Source organism: Pseudophryne corroboree, chromosome 6 (assembly GCF_028390025.1).
Source record: "Pseudophryne corroboree isolate aPseCor3 chromosome 6, aPseCor3.hap2, whole genome shotgun sequence".
In the NCBI taxonomy this organism is placed as follows: Eukaryota; Metazoa; Chordata; class Amphibia; order Anura; family Myobatrachidae; genus Pseudophryne; species Pseudophryne corroboree.
Genome location: NC_086449.1, coordinates 80,730,771 through 80,750,593, shown reverse-complemented (window position 1 = coordinate 80,750,593; position 19,823 = coordinate 80,730,771). Strand labels below are relative to the sequence as shown.

General features: G+C 49.3%; 1 protein-coding gene across 1 annotated transcript in view; it reads right to left on the bottom strand.

Annotated features, from left to right (window-relative positions):
- The window catches only part of YIPF2 (Yip1 domain family member 2), a 100,692-nt gene that overhangs the window by 10,911 nt on the left and 69,958 nt on the right, over positions 1 to 19,823 (bottom strand). Inside the window, exons 4-6 of the mRNA XM_063931289.1 lie at positions 2,074 to 2,161; positions 1,884 to 2,000; positions 1,125 to 1,291 (exon numbers count right to left, since the gene is read on the bottom strand). Of these exons, the coding sequence (XP_063787359.1) occupies positions 1,125 to 1,291; positions 1,884 to 2,000; positions 2,074 to 2,161 (372 nt within the window). The remainder of the gene's footprint in view (positions 1 to 1,124; positions 1,292 to 1,883; positions 2,001 to 2,073; positions 2,162 to 19,823) is intronic.

Here is a 19,823-nt window from a genome sequence, read left to right as displayed (position 1 = left end):
GATCAGGTTACTACTGCGCATACACCGCAATGCGCACGCGCGTTGTACAGGTACAAACAGCATCGTTGCTGTGCCATGCCTCTAGCGACAAATCCATTCGCACAACCGAACGCAAGGAGATCGACAGGAAGAGGGCATTTATGGGCGTCAACTGACCGTTTTCTGGGAGTGGTAGGGAAAACGCAGGCGTGTCCAGGCGTTTGCAGGGCGGGTGTCCGACGTCAATTCCGGGACCAGACAGGCTGAAGTGATCGCAAGGGCTGAGTAAGTTCAGAGCTACTCAGAAACTGAATAAAAAATGTTCGTACCGCTCGGCTGCACATGCGTTCGCAAACTTGCAAAGCGAAAACACACTCCCCCGTGGGCGGCGACTATGCGTTTGTACGGTTGCAAAAAGTAGCTAGCAAGCGATCAACTCGGAATGAGGGCCAAGGTCCAGACGTTACACACAGGATGCGTATGACATACAGTATGTTTACCGGTGAAAGTGCTGCAGGACTAGAGTTATACTGAGTATTACGGTTTCCAGTGTCTTGTTGATCAGTGTTGTATCAGTAGATGTAAATAACAGGTGACTCGTTGCACACTTCAGTCATCTTGTACTGTGTTACATGCCTATGGGCCGGATTTAGATGTGAACGGAGTGAGCATAACTGTAGCTTGCTTGGAAGCAGCCGCTATGCTCAGATATGATAATGCAGTAGGAGGCCTCTGGTATAAGGAAACTTCTCCTGCATGTACGTGTGATCCAGTGCTGCGTCTGAGGAGGCAGCAACAGATCACTTGCCACACCGTCGGCAGTCCGAGTGACTCATGAGGTTACGCAGACACCGGCTGCCGCGGCTCCATCCGAGAAGCCAGGAAATGTCAGTAAGAAGACGGAGACACCGGCCTTGGCACTCACACGAAACAGAGGTGACGCGTGAAACGGCTGCCGTCACCACCCCCTCCCTACCGCTAACAGAAGAAGACTGTCCATCGCTTGACGTCTTGAGTTGACGTAACCATGTATTACAAAGTTCTGCAGATCTTCTTGGGTGAATAAACACGGTCATATTTAACAATATTTCAATAACACAGCACTATATAGAAACAGCTAACATTTCTAAGGATGGGATACTTACTGTGGATGGGATAAACGCAGACAAAGAGTACCCATAGACACACACAGTCTCCATGAAGCTGTAGGTCCCGACAGACTGGCTCACCCCTTTCCTCCACTGTAGAAAACCCCAGAGACCCAAAGGCACCAGCCAGGCATAACTGTATATTGCAAAACCAGCAACCGTTACTGTAAGAGCAGAAAAAAAGGTCGCCAATGACATCAGCGTAACATAGCAAGCGGCCATGGATAAGTGCAAATCGTGATCGCAACACATGAGGTACACTTCGATTTATGCAAGTGCACCTACATTTCCACTGATGCAAATAGATGTACAAGTGCAAGGCATTGCTATTTCAAGAGCAACAAGAAGCTTGCACTGGTCAATAGAAGTACAGACCTAAAGCTTCTTAAAAACAGACAAGTACTGGTGTTGCCCATAGCAACCAATCAGATTCTCCACATCATTTCACTATTGCATTCTAGAAAATGACAGGCAATCTGATTGGTTGCTATTTCAGAAGCTTTCGTAAACGTACCCCCTAGTTTCACAACGCAGTGCAAACAAGGAGATTAACTCGAATGAGTTAAGAGAACAGACTGTGGGAAAGCATTTGCCGTGCAGAGGAAAGCAGACAGTTAATGCATTAGGAACAGGGCCTCATGAATGTTAGGCTGGGAAATGGTTCTTAGCAACGTATGATGCTGCACTGTATTCCAGCTTACAAAACGGACTCCTGGAATTGTGTGTGGGTGAGAGATCTATTTGAGCTAGACTCACCCTTGTGGAACTGAGGGCTGTAGTTATAACCGGGACGGTCATACATCTGAATAAATGTTGCTAGGTTCCCGACAACAGTGACCGTGATCACCAGCGTGGCACATATCCAGAATGGCCCTGTATAAGAATGGAACGTGAGTGTACTAATGGAGAAGGAAGGCTCCACAAGCTGGGAGACGAGCACACTTACCGTATAGGTCTGGGTTGTTGCGCAGGTGATGTTTCACAAAGTTCCTTCCAGGAATAGGGATGAAGGAAGCTTTGATCCGGTCTAATACCTAAAATTAAACAACACAACATTAAACTGACCGCACAATATATTGATGGAAATTTAGAGTTATGTGAAAAATCGAAATTGATCAATTCATACACAAAAGAAATTTTTTTTTGATCAACAGTTTGAAGAATCTTTTGGGGGAGATTGAGAAATAAAGTACCAACCAATCAGCTTCTGACATTTTGTAGGCTGTTTTTGAAAAATGACAGGAGCTGAGTGATTGATACTTTTGTAGCAATCATTTAACTTCTGGCTACCATTTATCAAGTGCTAATAAAATGCTAGAAAATAGGATTTTGGTACTTACCAGGTAAATCCTTTTCTTTGAATCCATAGGGGGCACTGGAGTACTCTTGGGATATGGACGGCTTCCGTAGGAAACAGCACTGAATATTTAAATTTAGCACACTCCACCCCTCCATATCCCCGAGTACCTCAGTGTTTTTTACTGAGCCGAACAGGAACTAGAGAGAGGTTGACAATGGAGTATTACATATAACATAACGGACAACAACGGAGTTGACACATAACGTTACTGACAACTAAACAGTTGACACCATAACCAGCACTTGATAATTTGAACCAGTCGGTGAGAGTGTGTTACCATAAGATCCTCAGAACTTACCACAAACCAGGTAAAACTGCTCTGGGTGGGCGTCCAGTGCCCCCTATGGATTCAAAGAAAAGGATTTACCTGGTAAGTACCAAAATCCTATTTTCTTTTTCATCCACTAGGGGTCACTGGAGTACTCTTGGGAAGTACCAAAGCTTCCCCCGTGGGTGGGAGAGCTGTTTGGCACCTGTAACACTAGGCGGCCAAAGCTAGATGCTGATGCCGCAAACGTATCAAACTTGTAAAAGCGCACAAACGTGTGCACTGAAGACCATGTAGCCGCACGGCAAAGCTGCCTCGTAGAAGCTCCCCGACCAGCTGCCCATGAAGTTCCCACAGAACGTGTGGAATGAGCTGTTACTGATGTAGGCGGCTGTAACCTAGCATGAAGGTAAGCCTGACGTATGGTCAGTTTTATCCATCTGGATAAGGTTTGTTTAGACGCTGGCCAACCCATCTTGGCAGCATCATAGAGTACAAACAACGTATCCGTTTTACGAACTGAAGACGTTCGGGATACATAAACGCGTAATGCGCGTACCACATCCAGAGTTCCAGAATGTGCTGTCAACACAGGAACTACTATTGGTTGATTGATGTGAAAAGATGACACTACCTTTGGTAAGAAAGCGGGATTCGTCCGAAGTTCCGCTCTGTCATCATGAAACACCAAATACGGTGGCTTGCATGACAAGGCACCCAAATCTGAAACACGCCTTGCCGAAGCTAAGGCTAGAAGAAAAATTGTTTTCCAAGTGAGAAACTTTATATCCACTTGCTGTAAGGGTTCAAAATATGAAGACTGTAAGAAGTCTAAAACCAGATTCAAGTCCCATGGCGCTGTAGGTGGAATGAATGGAGGCTGTACTCTGAGGACACCCTGCAGAAAAGTGTGTACCGACGGCAACAGAGCCAATCGTCTTTGAAAATAAATTGACAACGCAGATACCTGCACCTTTAGTGTAGATAAACGCAGTCCTCCATCTAACCCCGTCTGTAGAAATAACAGAAGACGGGATAACTTGAAAGATGATGTCGGCAACTTACGAGTTTCACACCAACCTATATAGGCACGCCAAATTCTGTAATAATGAGCTGCCGTAACTGGCTTCCTAGCTGGTAACATGGTTGGTATAACCGATTCTGGAATGCCCTCTCTTCTTAATAGGGCGGTCTCAACAGCCACCCCGTCAAACGCAGCCGCGCTAAATTGGGGTAAAGGAACGGACCCTGTTGTAACAAGTCCAGACGCAGAGGGAGCGGCCAAGGTTCGTCTGCAAGTAGTCCGCGGAGATCCGAGAACCAAGCTCTCCGAGGCCAATGAGGCGCCACTAGTATGACTGTGACAGTCTCTCTTTTGATCCGTTTTAGCACAGAGGGAGCAACGGAAACGGTGGAAACAGATACACGAGGCTGTACGGCCACGCAACGGTGAGAGCATCCACCGCCACTGCCTTTGGATCTCTCGTTCTGGACACATACTGGAGCGTCTGGTGATTGTGTCGAGACGCCATCAGGTCCACCTGAGGATAACCCCGCCGCTGAACCAACATGTGAAACACTTCTGGATTTAATGCCCATTCTCCTGGATAAAAATACCGACGACTGAGATAATCCGCTTCCCAGTTGTCCACTCCCGACAATATCACCTGGTGGTATTCCGCCCAATTGAGGATTCGAGCTACTTCTTGCATTGCCATGCGGCTTCTCGTTCCTCCTTGTTTGTTTATGTATGCGACCGCCGTCGCGTTGTCTGACTGCACCTGGACAGTGCGAGACCGAAGCATGTGCACTGCTTGTCGTAGCGCATTGTAAATTGCGCGGAGTTCCAGGACATTTATAGACAACAATCTTTCGTGATCCGCCCAGAGACCCTGGAGCTGACAATTTTGAACTACAGCTCCCCAACCTCTGAGACTGGCGTCCGTCGTTAGAATTATCCAATTCCAGCCGCCGAACAGTCTCCCTGCGGTTAGATTGTGTTCCTTGAGCCACCAGAGCAGACACCCTTGCCCTTGGCGACAACCTCACCCTGTGGTGAATCTGCAGATGCGAGCCCGACCACTGTGCGAGCACATCCAGTTGAAATGGACGCGAGTGAAATCTTCCGAACTGAATCGCTTCGAAAGCTGCCACCATTGTGCCTAAGAGGCGAATGCACAAATGTACCGACACTGCGCGTGGCTTGAGCACTAATTGTACCAGATGTCGTAGAATCTGTACTTTCTGTTGTGGTAGGTAAATTCTTTGATTGACCGTATCGAAAATCATACCTAGGAATTGAAGGCGTTGAGACGGAATTAGATGTGATTTCTTGAAGTTGACAATCCAACCGTGGTGAACCAGTACATTGTACGTTAGTAGTGCATGTTGGAGAAGTATGTGTTGAGACGGGGCTTTGATGAGCAGATCGTCTAAATACGGAACTATTGTCACTCCCAGGGATCTGAGATGAGCTATCATCACAGACATCACTTTGGTGAACACCCGAGGCGCGGACGATAGGCCAAACGGTAGAGCCTGAAACTGGTAATGGTTCTGGCGTATTGCAAACCGCAAGAATCTCTGATGAGGCTGCCAAATCGGAATGTGTAAGTACGCATCCTTGAGATCTAGCGCAATAATGAATTCCTTTGGCTCTAAGCCCGCAATCACGGAACGCAGAGATTCCATCTTGAATCTGTAGTAAGTTACGTACCGATTGAGACCCTTTAAGTTCAATATTGGTCTGACTGAGCCATCCGGCTTCGGTACCACAAACAGACTGGAATAATAACCCTGACCTTGTTGATGTACAGGGACTGGAATCAAAACTGCTGAATCCAGTAGGGACTGAATGGCAATTTGCAGAACTGCCCTCTTGTCGTCCGACAGAGGCAATCCTGTCTTGAAAAACCGCAGTGGCGGAAGACAGTCGAACTCTATTTTGTAACCTTTAAACACTAAATTGCGGATCCACCCATCCGCGGATGTCTGGAACCACGCCAACTGGAACGTCTGAAGGCGTGCTCCCACAATCGGAGAACCGAGATGGGCTGGTAGCCCGTCATGCCACTGGCTTGTCGGTAACCTTAGCGTCCTGACGACTTGTGTTGGTTTGTTGAAAACCACGTCCACGACCACGTCTACCAGGCGTGGATGTTCCTCTGCCACGTTCTCGAAAGGACTGAGGTCTAAAAGATTTGAACGAAGGTCCAGAGCACCTCCTTCTTGGTACCGGTGGAGGCAATGGTAAGAAAACCGACTTTCCTCCCGTAGCCTCAGCAATCCATGTGTCCAATTCAGGACCAAACAACTTCTTGCCATCGTAAGGTAACGCCTCTATACCGCGTTTGACCTCTGCCTCCGCTTGCCAAGCACGCAGCCAGAGTGCTCGTCGTGCTGTAACTAGCGACGATGAAATACGAGAAGTGAGCTGACAGACGTCAGTAGAAGCTGTACAGAGATACTCTGCAGCCTCACACATTTGATCAGCAAGAAGTATAAGGTGTTCGTCATGTAAGGCAGACTTAAGTTCTGTTATCCATACTATGAGCGCCTTAGTGACCCAGATACCAACCAAGCCAGGTATCAGCAGCACTCCTGCTGCTACATACATGGACTTTAGCATATTTTCTATTTTGTGGTCTGAAGGGTCTTTAAGCGTAGTAGCCGCTGGCACTGGTATGGTTAATTTCTTTGTAAGCTTCGACACTGACGAATCAACTATTGGTGGATTCTCCCATGTACAGGTCACAGAGTCTGGAAACGGGTAACTAGACTTAAATCTGCGAGGTATAGAAAATAAGATTTTACTTACCGATAAATCTATTTCTCATAGTCCGTAGTGGATGCTGGGGACTCCGTCAGGACCATGGGGAATAGCGGCTCCGCAGGAGACAGGGCACAAAAGCAAGCTTTTAGGATCACATGGTGTGTACTGGCTCCTCCCCCTATGACCCTCCTCCAAGCCTCAGTTAGGTACTGTGCCCGGACGAGCGTACACAATAAGGAAGGATCTTGAATCCCGGGTAAGACTCATACCAGCCACACCAATCACACCGTACAACTTGTGATTTGAACCCAGTTAACAGTATGATAACAATGAAGTAGCCTCTAAAAAAGATGGCTCACAACAATAATAACCCGATTTTTTTGTAACAATAACTATGTACAAGTAATGCAGACAATCCGCACTTGGAATGGGCGCCCAGCATCCACTACGGACTATGAGAAATAGATTTATCGGTAAGTAAAATCTTATTTTCTCTAACGTCCTAGTGGATGCTGGGGACTCCGTCAGGACCATGGGGATTATACCAAAGCTCCCAAACGGGCGGGAGAGTGCGGATGACTCTGCAGCACCGAATGAGAGAACTCCAGGTCCTCCTCAGCCAGGGTATCAAATTTGTAGAATTTAGCAAACGTGTTTGCCCCTGACCAAGTAGCTGCTCGGCAAAGTTGTAAAGCCGAGACCCCTCGGGCAGCCGCCCAAGATGAGCCCACCTTCCTTGTGGAATGGGCATTTACAGATTTTGGCTGTGGCAGGCCTGCCACAGAATGTGCAAGCTGAATTGTACTACAAATCCAACGAGCAATAGTCTGCTTAGAAGCAGGAGCACCCAGCTTTTTGGGTGCCTACAATATAAACAGCAAGTCAGACTTTCTGACTCCAGCCGTCCTGGAATTATATATATATATATATATATATTTTCAGGGCCCTGACAACGTCTAGCAACTTGGAGTCCTCCAAGTCCCTAGTAGCCGCAGGCACCACAATAGGTTGTTTCAGGTGAAACGCTGACACCACCTTAGGAAGAAACTGGGGACGAGTCCGCAGTTCTGCCCTGTCCGAATGGAAAATCAAATATGGGCTTTTGTAAGACAAAGCCGCCAATTTTGACAATCGCCTGGCCGAGGCCAGGGCCAACAGCATGGTCACTTTCCATGTGAGATATTTCAAATCCACAGATTTGAGTGGTTCAAACCAATATGATTTGAGGAATCCCAACACTACGTTGAGATCCCACGGTGCCACTGGAGGCACACAAGGGCTGTATATGCAATACTCCCTTGACAAACGTCTGGACTTCAGGAACTGAAGCCAATTCTTTCTGGAAGAAAATCTATAGGGCCGAAACTTGAACCTTAATGGACCCCAATTTGAGGCTCATAGACACTCCTGTTTGCAGGAAGTGCAGAAATCGACCTAGTTGAAATTTTTTCGTGGGGCCTTCCTGGCCTCACCCACGCAACATATTTTTACCACATGTGGTGATAACGTTGTGCGGTCACCTCCTTCCTGGCTTTGACCAGGGTAGGTATGACCTCTTCCGGAATGCCTTTTCCCTTAGGATCCGGCGTTCAAACCGCCATGCCGTCAAACGCAGTCGCGGTAAGTCTTGGAACAGACACGGTCCCTGCTGGAGCAGGTCCTTTCTTAAAGGCCGATGCCACGGTTCCTCTTGGAACAGACATGGTACTTGCTGAAAGCAAATCCCTTCTTAGCTCCCGAGGCCATTAGTCCTCTGTGAGCATCTCTTGAAGTTCCGGTTACCAAGTCCCTCTTGGCCAATCCGGAGCCACGAGTATAGTTCTTACTCCTCTATGTCTTATAATTCTCAATACCTTGGTTATGAGAAGCAGAGAAGGGAACACATACACCGACTGTTACACCCACGGTGTTACCAGGACGTCCACAGCTATCGCCTGAAGGTCTCGTGACCTGGCGCAATACCTGTCCCATTTTTTTGTTCGGGCGGGACGCCATCATGTCCACCTTTGGTCTTTCCCAACGGTTCACAATCATGCGGAAAACTTCCCGATGAAGTTCCCACTCTCCCGGGTGGAGGTCGTGCCTGCTGAGGAAGTCCACTTCCCAGTCGTCCACTCCCGGAATGAACACTGCTGACAGTGCTATCACATGATTTTCCGCCTAGCGAAAAATCCTTGCAGTTTTGCCACTGCCCTCCTGCTTCTTGTGCCGCCCTTTCTGTTTACGTGGGCGACTGCCGTGATGTTATCCCACTGGATCAATACCGGCTGACCTTGAAGCAGAGGTCTTGCTAAGCTTAGAGCATTATAAATTTGCTCTTAGCTCCAGTATATTTATGTGGAGAGAATTCTCCAGACTTGATCACACTCCTTGTGTGACTGCTCCCCAGCCTCTCAGGCTGGCCTCCGTGGTCACGAGCATCCAATCCTGAATGCCGAATCTGCGGCCCTCTAGAAGATGAGTACTCTGTAATCACCACAGGAGAGACACCCTTGTCCTTGGATATAGGGTTATCCGCTGATGCATCTGAAGATGCGATCCGGACCATTTGTCCAGCAGATCCCACTGAAGAGTTCTTGCGTGAAATCTGCCGAATGGAAGCGCTTCATAATAAGCCACCATTTTTACCAGGACTCTTGTGCAATGATGCACTGACACTTTTCCTGGTTTTAGGAGGATCCCGATTAGCTCGGATAACTCCCTGGCTTTCTCCTCTGGGAGAAACACCTTTTTCTGGACTGTGTCCAGAATCATCCCTAGGACCAGCAGACGTGTCGTCGGAACAACTGCGGTTTTGGAATATTTAGAATCCACCCGTGCTGTCGTAGAACTACTTGAGATAGTGCTACTCCGACCTCCAACTGTTCTCTGGACCTTGTTCTTATCAGGAGGTCGTCCATTTTCTTTGAAGACGAATCCTCCTTTCGGTCATTACCTTGGTAAGGACCCGGGGTGCCTTGGACAATCCAACGGCATCGTCTTGAAACTGATAGTGACAGTTCTGTACCACGAACCTGAGGTACCCTTGGTGAGAAAAGGCAAATTTTGGGACATGGAGGTAAGCATCCCTGATGTCCCGGGACACCATATAGTCCCCTTGTTCTTTGCTATCACTGCTCTGAGTGACTCCATCTGGATTTGAACCCTTGTAAGTGTTCAAATTTTTCAGATTTAGAATAGGTCTCACCTAGCCTTCAGTACCACCATATAGTGTGGAGTAATACCCCTTTCCTTGTTGTCGGAGGGGTAAATTTATTATCACCTGCTGGGAATACAGCTTGTGAATTGTTTTCAATACTGCCTCCCTGTCGGAGGGAGACATTGGTACAGCAGACTACAGGAACCTGCGAGGGGGGAAACCTCTCGACATTCCAATCTGTACCCCTTGGATTCTACTTGTAGGATCCAGGGGTCCTGTACGGTCCCAGCGTCATGCTGAGAACTTGGTAGAAGCGGTGGAGGGCCTCTGTTCCTGGGAATGGGCTGCCTGCTGCAGTCTTCTTCCCTTTCCTCTATCCCTGGGCAGATAAGACTCTTATAGGGACGAAAGGACTGAGGCTGAAAAGACGGTGTCTTTTTCTGCAGAGATGTGACTTAGGGTAAAAAACGGTGGATTTTCCAGCAGTTGCCCTGGCCACCAGGTCCCATGGACCGACCCCAAATAACTCCTCCCCTTTATACGGCAATACATCTTTGTGCCGTTTGGAATCTGCATCACCTGACCACTGTCGTGTCCATAAACATCTTCTTGCAGATATGGACATCGCATTTACTCTTGATGCCAGAGTGCAAATATCCCTCTGCGCATCTCGCATATATAGAAATGCATCCTTTAAATGCTCTATAGTCAATAAAATACTGTCCCTGTCAAAGGTATCAATATTTTTAGTCAGGGAATCCGACCAAGCCACCTCAGCTCTGCACATCCAGGCTGAGGCGATCGCTGGTCGCAGTATAACACCAGCATGTGTGTGTATACTTTTTAGGATATTTTTCAGCCTCCTATCAGCTGGCTCCTTAAGTACGGCCCTATCCGTAGATGGTACCGCCACTTGTTCTGATAAGCGTGTGAGCGCCTTATCCACCCTGAGGGGTGTTTCCCACCGCGCCTTTACTTCTGGCGGGAAAGGGTATACCGCCAATAATTTTCTATCGGGGGAAACCCACGCATTATCACACACTTCATTTAATTTATCTGATTCAGGAAAAACTACAGGTAGTTTTTTCACCTCACACATAATACCCTTTTTTGTGGTACTTGGAGTATCAGAAATATGTAACACCTCCTTCGTTGCCCTTAACGTGTGGCCCTAAAAGAAAATACGTTTGTTTCTTCACCGTCGACACTGAAATCAGTGTCCGTGTCTGGGTCTGTGTCGACCGACTGAGGTAAATGGGCATTTTACAGCCCCTGACGGTGTTTGAGACGCCTGGACAGATACTAATTTGTTCGCCGGCCCTCTCATGTCGTCAACCGGCTTGCAGCGTGTTGACATTGTCACGTAATTTCCATAAATAAGCCATCCATTCCGGTGTCGACTCCCTAGAGAGTGACATCACCATTACAGGCAATTTGCTCCGCCTCCTCACCAATATTTTCCTCATACATGTCGACACACACGTACCGACATACAGCACACACATAGGGAATGCTCTGATAGAGGACAGGACCCACTAGCCCTTTGGGGAGACAGAGGGAGAGTTTGCCAGCACACACCAAAACGCTATAATTATCCAGGGACAACCTTTATATAAGTGTTCCTCCCTTATAGCATTTTAATATCTATACATATCGCCAAATCAGTGCCCCCCCTCTCTGTTTTAACCCTGTTTCTGTAGTGCAGTGCAGGGGAGAGCATGGGAGCCTTCCCACCAGCCTTTCTGTGAGGGAAAATGGCGCTGTGTGCTGAGGAGAATAGGCCCCGCCCCCTTTTCGGCGGGCTTCTTCTCCGGAGTTTTAGATATCTGGCAGGGGTTAAATACATCCATATAGCCTCAAGGGCTATATGTGATGTATTTTTCGCCATACAGGTATTATACATTGCTGCCCAGGGCGCCCCCCCCCAGCGCCCTGCACCCTCCGTGACCGCTGTGTGAAGTGTGCTGACAACAATGGCGCACAGCTGCAGTGCTGTGCGCTACCTGATGAAGACAGAGTCTTCTGCCGCCTGGTTCCGGACCTCTTCATCTTCAGCGTCTGCAAGGGGGGTCGGCGGCGCGGCTCCGGGACGAACCCCAGGGCGAGCCCTGTGTTCCGACTCCCTCTGGAGCTATGTCCAGTAGCCTAAGAATCCAATCCATCCTGCACGCAGGTGAGTTGAAAATCTCTCCCCTAAGTCCCTCGATGCAGTGAGCCTGTTGCCAGCAGGACTCACTGAAAATAAAGAACCTAAAAACTTTTTCTAAGTAACTCTTTAAGAGAGCCACCTAGATTGCACCCTTCTCGGCCGGGCACAAAAACCTAACTGAGGCTTGGAGGAGGGTCATAGGGGGAGGAGCCAGTACACACCATGTGATCCTAAAAGCTTGCTTTTGTGCCCTGTCTCCTGCGGAGCCGCTATTCCCCATGGTCCTGACGGAGTCCCCAGCATCCACTAGGACGTTAGAGAAAACCGTTTATCTGGAGTCTGTCGTGTTTCTACTAACATCTGATTAAGAGATTCCGACACAGGAAAACTTATTGGAGTTCTTTGTCGTTTAGTAAATACGACCTGATCATTTGTGAGAGGCTCTTCAGTTTCTGTAAACTTCAGAGACTGACGCACCGCTCTGATGAGATTATCAATGCCGGAGCTGTTAAAATCCTCACTATCTGACTCCACTTCGCCCTCCTCACCCTCATCTTGTGCCGTGAGGTCTGGCATGGAATCGTCAGAATGCAACATAGCAGAAACTGGTAAATTATAAGACATATGAAATTTATCCCCTCTACCCAAAATGGATTTGGACCTTTCGCAAGGCTGAGAGGCCTCCGGTAGTTCTGGCGGTCTCATCCTAGACTCAGCTCTTGCCGTTTCCCGCTCCTGTCGAGCGGCGGTCAATTCTGATTGCAACCCAGCCAGTACATTGGCTAGCATTTCCCAAGGAGGGTTCGGTGAGGAAATCGGCTTTAAAACCGGAGCAGAAATTGTATTCTGAACCGAATCCACAAAACATACTGTACATGTGGTAGATCCATCCGGTAACACACTGCTACAGACTTTGCAATTATGCTTTTTAGTTTTTGCTGGTGCCTTACTCATTATGGCGACAGACAACACAATACACAAAAAACAGACACTTGCACGACTCAGTAAAAATAAGAATTTACTTACCGATAATTCTATTTCTCGTAGTCCGTAGTGGATGCTGGGGACTCCGTAAGGACCATGGAGAATAGCGGCTCCGCAGGAGACTGGGCACATCTAAAGAAAGCTTTAGGACTATCTGGTGTGCACTGGCTCCTCCCCCTATGACCCTCCTCCAAGCCTCAGTTAGGATACTGTGCCCGGACGAGCGTACACAATAAGGAAGGATCTTGAATCCCGGGTAAGACTCATACCAGCCACACCAATCACACCGTACAACTTGTGATCTGAACCCAGTTAACAGCATGATAACAGAGGAGCCTCTAGAAAAGATGGCTCACTACAGCAATAACCCGATTTTTTGGTAACAATAACTATGTACCAGTATTGCAGACAATCCGCACTTGGGATGGGCGCCCAGCATCCACTACGGACTACGAGAAATATAATTATCGGTAAGTAAATTCTTATTTTCTCTAACGTCCTAAGTGGATGCTGGGGACTCCGTAAGGACCATGGGGATTATACCAAAGCTCCCAAACGGGCGGGAGAGTGCGGATGACTCTGCAGCACCAAATGAGAGAACTCCAGGTCCTCCTCAGCCAGGGTATCAATTTTGTAGAATTTTACAAACGTATTTGCTCCTGACCAAGTAGCTGCTCGGCAAAGTTGTAAAGCCGGGACCCCTCGGGCAGCCGCCCAAGATGAGCCCACCTTCCTTGTGGAGTGGGCATTTACAGATTTTTGGCTGTGGCAGGCCTGCCACAGAATGTGCAAGCTGAATTGTACTACAAATCCAACGAGCAATAGTCTGTTTAGAAGCAGGAGCACCCAGCTTGTTGGGTGCATACAGGATAAACAGCGAGTCAGTTTTCCTGACTCCAGCCGTCCTGGAACATATATTTTCAGGGCCCTGACAACGTCTAGCAACTTGGAGTCCTCCAAGTCCCTAGTAGCCGCAGGCACCACAATAGGTTGGTTCAGGTGAAACGCTGAAACCACCTTAGGGAGAAACTGAGGACGAGTCCTCAATTCCGCCCTGTCCGAATGGAAAATCAGATAAGGGCTTTTACAGGATAAAGCCGCCAATTCTGACACGCGCCTGGCCCAGGCCAGGGCCAACAGCATGACCACTTTCCATGTGAGATATTTTAACTCCACAGATTTAAGTGGTTCAAACCAATGTGACTTTTGGAACCCAAAAACTACATTGAGATCCCAAAGTGCCACTGGAGGCACAAAAGGAGGCTGTATATGCAGTACCCCTTTTACAAACGTCTGAACTTCAGGGACTGAAGCTAGTTCTTTTTGGAAGAAAATTGACAGGGCCGAAATTTGAACCTTAATGGACCCCAATTTCAGACCCATAGACACTCCTGTTTGCAGGAAATGTAGGAATCGACCCAGTTGAATTTCCTCCGTCGGGCCTTACTGGCCTCGCACCACGCAACATATTTTCGCCAAATGCGGTGATAATGTTTTGCGGTAACATCCTTCCTGGCTTTGATCAGGATAGGGATGACTTCATCCGGAATGCCTTTTTTCCTTCAGGATCCGGCGTTCAACCGCCATGCCGTCAAACGCAGCCGCGGTAAGTCTTGGAACAGACAGGGTCCTTGCTGGAGCAGGTCCCTTCTTAGAGGTAGAGGCCACGGATCCTCCGTGAGCATCTCTTGAAGTTCCGGTTACCAAGTCCTTCTTGGCCAATCCGGAGCCACGAATATAGTGCTTACTCCTCTCCATCTTATCAATCTCAGTACCTTGGGTATGAGAGGCAGAGGAGGGAACACATACACTGACTGGTACACCCACGGTGTTGCCAGAGCGTCTACAGCTATTGCCTGAGGGTCCCTTGACCTGGCGCAATACCGGTCGAGTTTTTCCCAACGGTTTATAATCATGTGGAAGACTTCTGGGTGAAGTCCCCACTCTCCCGGGTGGAGGTCGTGCTGAGGAAGTCTGCTTCCCAGTTGTCAACTCCCGGAATGAATACTGCTGACAGTGCTATCACATGATTTTCCGCCCAGCGAAGAATCCTTGCAGCTTCTGCCATTGCCCTCCTGCTTCTTGTGCCACCCTGTCTGTTTACGTGGGTGACTGCCGTGATGTTGTCCGACTGGATCAACACCGGCTGACCTTGAAGCAGAGGTCTTGCTAAGCTTAGAGCATTGTAAATGGCCCTTAGCTTTCAGGATATTTATGTGAAGTGATGTCTCCAGGCTTGACCATAAGCCCTGGATATTCCTTCCCTGTGTGACTGCTCCCCAGCCTCACAGGCTGGCATCCGTGGTCACCAGGACCCAGTCCTGAATGCCGAATCTGCGGCCCTCTAGAAGATGAGCACTCTGCAACCACCACAGGAGGGACACCCTTGTCCTTGGTGACAGGGTTATCCGCTGATGCATCTGAAGATGCGACCCGGACCATTTGTCCAGCAGGTCCCACTGGAAAGTTCTTGCGTGGAATCTGCCGAATGGGATTGCTTCGTAGGAAGCCACCATTTTACCCAGAACCCTTGTGCATTGATGCACTGAGACTTGGCTCGGTTTTAGGAGGTTCCTGACTAGCTCGGATAACTCCCTGGCTTTCTCCTCCGGGAGAAACACCTTTTTCTGGACTGTGTCCAGGATCATCCCTAGGAACAGAAGACAAGTCGTCGGAACCAGCTGCGATTTTGGAATATTGAGAATCCAATCGTGCTGCCGCAACACTACCTGATAGTGCTACACCGACCTCCAACTGTTCCCTGGATCTTACCCTTATCAGGGAATCGTCCAAGTAAGGGATAACTAAAATTCCCTTCCTTCGAAGGAATATCATCATTTCGGCCATTACCTTGGTAAAGACCGGGGGTGCCGTGGACCATCCATACGGCAGCGTCTGAACTGATAGTGACAGTTCTGTACCATAAACCTGAGGTACCCTTGATGAGAAGGGTAAATTTTGACATGAAGGTAAGCATCCTTGATGTCCCGAGACATCATGTAGTCCCCTTCTTCCAGGTTCGCAATCACTGCTCTGAGTGACTCAATCTTGAATTTGAACCTCTGTATGTAAGTGTTCAAAGATTTTAGATTTAGAATCGGTCTCACCGAGCCGTCCGGCTTCGGTACCACAACAGTGTGGAATAATACCCCGTTCCCTGTTGCAGGAGGGGTACCTTGATTATCACCTGCTGGGAATACAGCTTGTGAATGGCTTCTAAAACTGTCTCCCTGTCAGAAGGAGACATCGGTAAAGCCGACTTTAGGAAACGGCGAGGGGAAGACGTCTCGAATTCTAATTTGTACCCCTGAGATATCACCTGAAGGATCCAGGGGTCTACTTGCGAGTGAGCCCACTGCGCGCTGAAATTCATTGAGACGGGCCCCCCACCGTGCCTGATTCTGCTTGTAAAGCCCCAGCATCATACTGAGGGCTTGGCAGAGGCGGGAGAGGGTTTCTGTTCCTGGGAACTGGCTGATTTCTGCAGCCTTTTTCCTCTCCCTCTGTCACGGGGCAGAAATAAGGAACCTTTTGTCCGCTTGTCCACGAAAAGACTGCGCCTGATAATACGGCGTCTTCTCATGTTGAGAGGCGACCTGGGGTACAAACGTGGATTTCCCAGCTGTTGCCGTGGCCACCAGGTCTGAAAGACCGACCCCAAATAACTCCTCCCTTTAAAAAGGCAATACGTCCAAATGCCGTTTGGAATACGCATCACCTGACCACTGACGTGTCCATAACCTTCTACTGGTAGAAATGGACAACGCACTTAGACTTGATGCCAGTCGGCAAATATTCCGCTGTGCATCACGCATATATAGAAATGCATCTTTTAAATGCTCTATAGGCAAAAATATACTGTCCCTATCTAGGGTATCAATATTTTTAGTCAGGGAATCCGACCACGCCAACCCAGCACTGCCCATCCAGGCTGAGGCGATTGCTGGTCGCAGTATAACACCAGTATGTGTGTAAATACATTTTAGGATACCCTCCTGCTTTCTATCAGTAGGATCCTTATGGGCGGCCATCTCAGGAGAGGGTAGAGCCCTTACAAGCGTGTGAGCGCTTTATCCACCCTAGGGGGTGTTTCCCAACGCACCCTAACCTCTGGCGGGAAAGGATATAATGCCAATAACATTTTAGAAATTATCAGTTGTCATCGGGGGAAAACCACGCATCATCACACACCTCATTTAATTTCCCAGATTCAGGAAAACTACAGGTAGTTTTTCCTCACCGAACATAATACCCCTTTTTTGGTGGTACTCGTATTATCAGAAATGTGTAAAACATTTTTCATTGCCTCAATCATGTAACGTGTGGCCCTACTGGAAGTCACATTCGTCTCTTCACCGTCGACACTGGAGTCAGTATCCGTGTCGGCGTCTATCTGCCATCTGAGGTAACGGGCGCTTTAGAGCCCCTGACGGCCTATGAGACGTCTGGACAGGCCCAAGCTGAGTAGCCGGCTGTCTCATGTCAACCACTGTCTTTTATACAGAGCTGACACTGTCACGTAATTCCTTCCAACAGTTCATCCACTCAGGTGTCGACCCCCTAGGGGGTGACATCACTATTACAGGCAATCTGCTCCGTCTCCACATCATTTTTCTCCTCATACATGTCGACACAAACGTACCGACATACAGCGCACACACAGGGAATGCTCTGATAGAGGACAGGACCCCACTAGCCCTTTGGGGAGACAGAGGGAGAGTTTGCCAGCACACACCAGAGCGCTATATATATACAGGGATAACCTTATATAAGTGTTTTTCCCCTTATAGCTGCTGTATCTTAATACTGCGCGTAATTAGTGCCCCCCCTCTCTTTTTTAACCCTTTCTGTAGTGTAGTGACTGCAGGGGAGAGACAGGGAGCTTCCCTCCAACGGAGCTGTGAGGGAAAATGGCGCCAGTGTGCTGAGGAGATAGGCTCCGCCCCCTTATCGGCGGCATTATCTCCCGTTTATCTATGTATTCTGGCAGGGGTTAAATGCATCCATATAGCCCAGGAGCTATATGTGATGCATTTTTTGCCATCCAAGGTGTTTTTTATTGCGTCTCAGGGAGCCCCCCCCCCAGCGCCCTGCACCCTCAGTGACCGGAGTGTGAAGTGTGCTGAGAGCAATGGCGCACAGCTGCAGTGCTGTGCGCTACCTTGTTGAAGACAGGACGTCTTCTGCCGCCGATTTTCCGGACCTCTTCTGCCTTCTGGCTCTGTAAGGGGGCCGGCGGCGCGGCTCTGGGACCCATCCAGGCTGGGCCTGTGATCGTCCCTCTGGAGCTAATGTCCAGTAGCCTAAGAAGCCCAATCCACTCTGCACGCAGGTGAGTTCGCTTCTTCTCCCCTTAGTCCCTCGATGCAGTGAGCCTGTTGCCAGCAGGTCTCACTGAAAATAAAAAACCTAAACTAAAACTTTCACTAAGAAGCTCAGGAGAGCCCCTAGTGTGCACCCTTCTCGTTCGGGCACAAAGATCTAACTGAGGCTTGGAGGAGGGTCATAGGGGGAGGAGCCAGTGCACACCAGATAGTCCTAAAGCTTTCTTTAGATGTGCCCAGTCTCCTGCGGAGCCGCTATTCTCCATGGTCCTTACGGAGTCCCCAGCATCCACTTAGGACTTTAGAGAAATAGTAGTAAGGTGTCTCAATATATATCTGACCAAGTGCAGTACACGTGTTACTATGTAATGTGATCCCAAATTCGCTCTAACACCCCTGCGCCTCCGGTGGAGTAGAGATGTAGTACTGGAACGTTCTGGAATCACAGAGGAAGACACAGGAAGCATGGTTAAAATGGCTGCCATGCTTAAAGTTATAACCACAATACAGGTTACCACCTTAAAGTGACATTTATCCTGTGTAATTAACCCTGCAGCCTAGCATACTGCTGTTGCTGCAGGGTATCCCCCCTCATGCCCCTTATAGTATATCACCGTAATGCCCCCCCCCCTGTACTCCATGCAGTGCGGGCGGCAGCGTGTGGGACCGCCCGCGGGAGCCGGGTATTGGGACGCAGGGACCGACAGCGGGGAGCGCGTATTGCAGCGCTCGACCAGCGGTGAGGGCCGGCGACGGCCGGAGCAGCGGTGGGGGCTGGCGACGGCCAGAGCAGCGGTGGGGGCTGGCGACGGCCAGAGCAGCGGTGGGGGCTGGCGACGGCCAGAGCAGCGGTGGGGGCTGGCGACGGCCAGAGCAGCGGTGGGGGCTGGCGACGGCCAGAGCAGCGGTGGGGGCTGGCGACGGCCAGAGCAGCGGTGGGGGCTGGCGACGGCCAGAGCAGCGGTGGGGGCTGGCGACGGCCAGAGCAGCGGTGGGGGCTGGCGATGGCCAGGGGGCTGGCGATGGCCAGAGCAGCGGTGGGGGCTGGCGATGGCCAGAGCAGCGGTGGGGGCTGGCGATGGCCGGAGTAGCGGCGGCGGGCTGTAGAGGGATCCCGGCGTCAGCATAAAAACAATGTCCCCACACAGCGGGGCGGCAGCGGGAGCTAACCGCCCCGTTTCACATACCTGCACTCCTGCTGCTGTTTGGTAAGGCTCCGACGGGGCTTCTCAGTAAGCGCCGGCCAGCCAGTGTGCAGGAGATCTGTGTGTGGCTGTGAGGGTGCTCATTCAGTGAGGACCGACACGCCACTGCTGCTATCAGCAGCTTGCACTATCCCTGACCCTGCCTTTTGGAAGGGGGAAAGGGATGTGTATAAAATAGAATAAAAATATCCTTTTAAAAAAAAAGAAAAAATTCAAAGTAATTGTGCAATCAGCCACAGAGCTGTTACTACGTCGAGCACAGAAAAAACACTGAGGTACTCGGGGATATGGAGGGGTGGAGTGTGCTAAATTTAAATATTCAGTGCTGTTTCCTACGGAAGCCGTCCATATCCCAAGAGTACTCCAGTGACCCCTAGTGGATGAAAAAGAAACTGTTTCATTGTTCCAGGCAACCGCACCACACTATAGAAAGCTTGATACATCTTTCCCTAATGGGCCCTACACATTGAGTGATCCGCCGCTGAGCTACCAGAC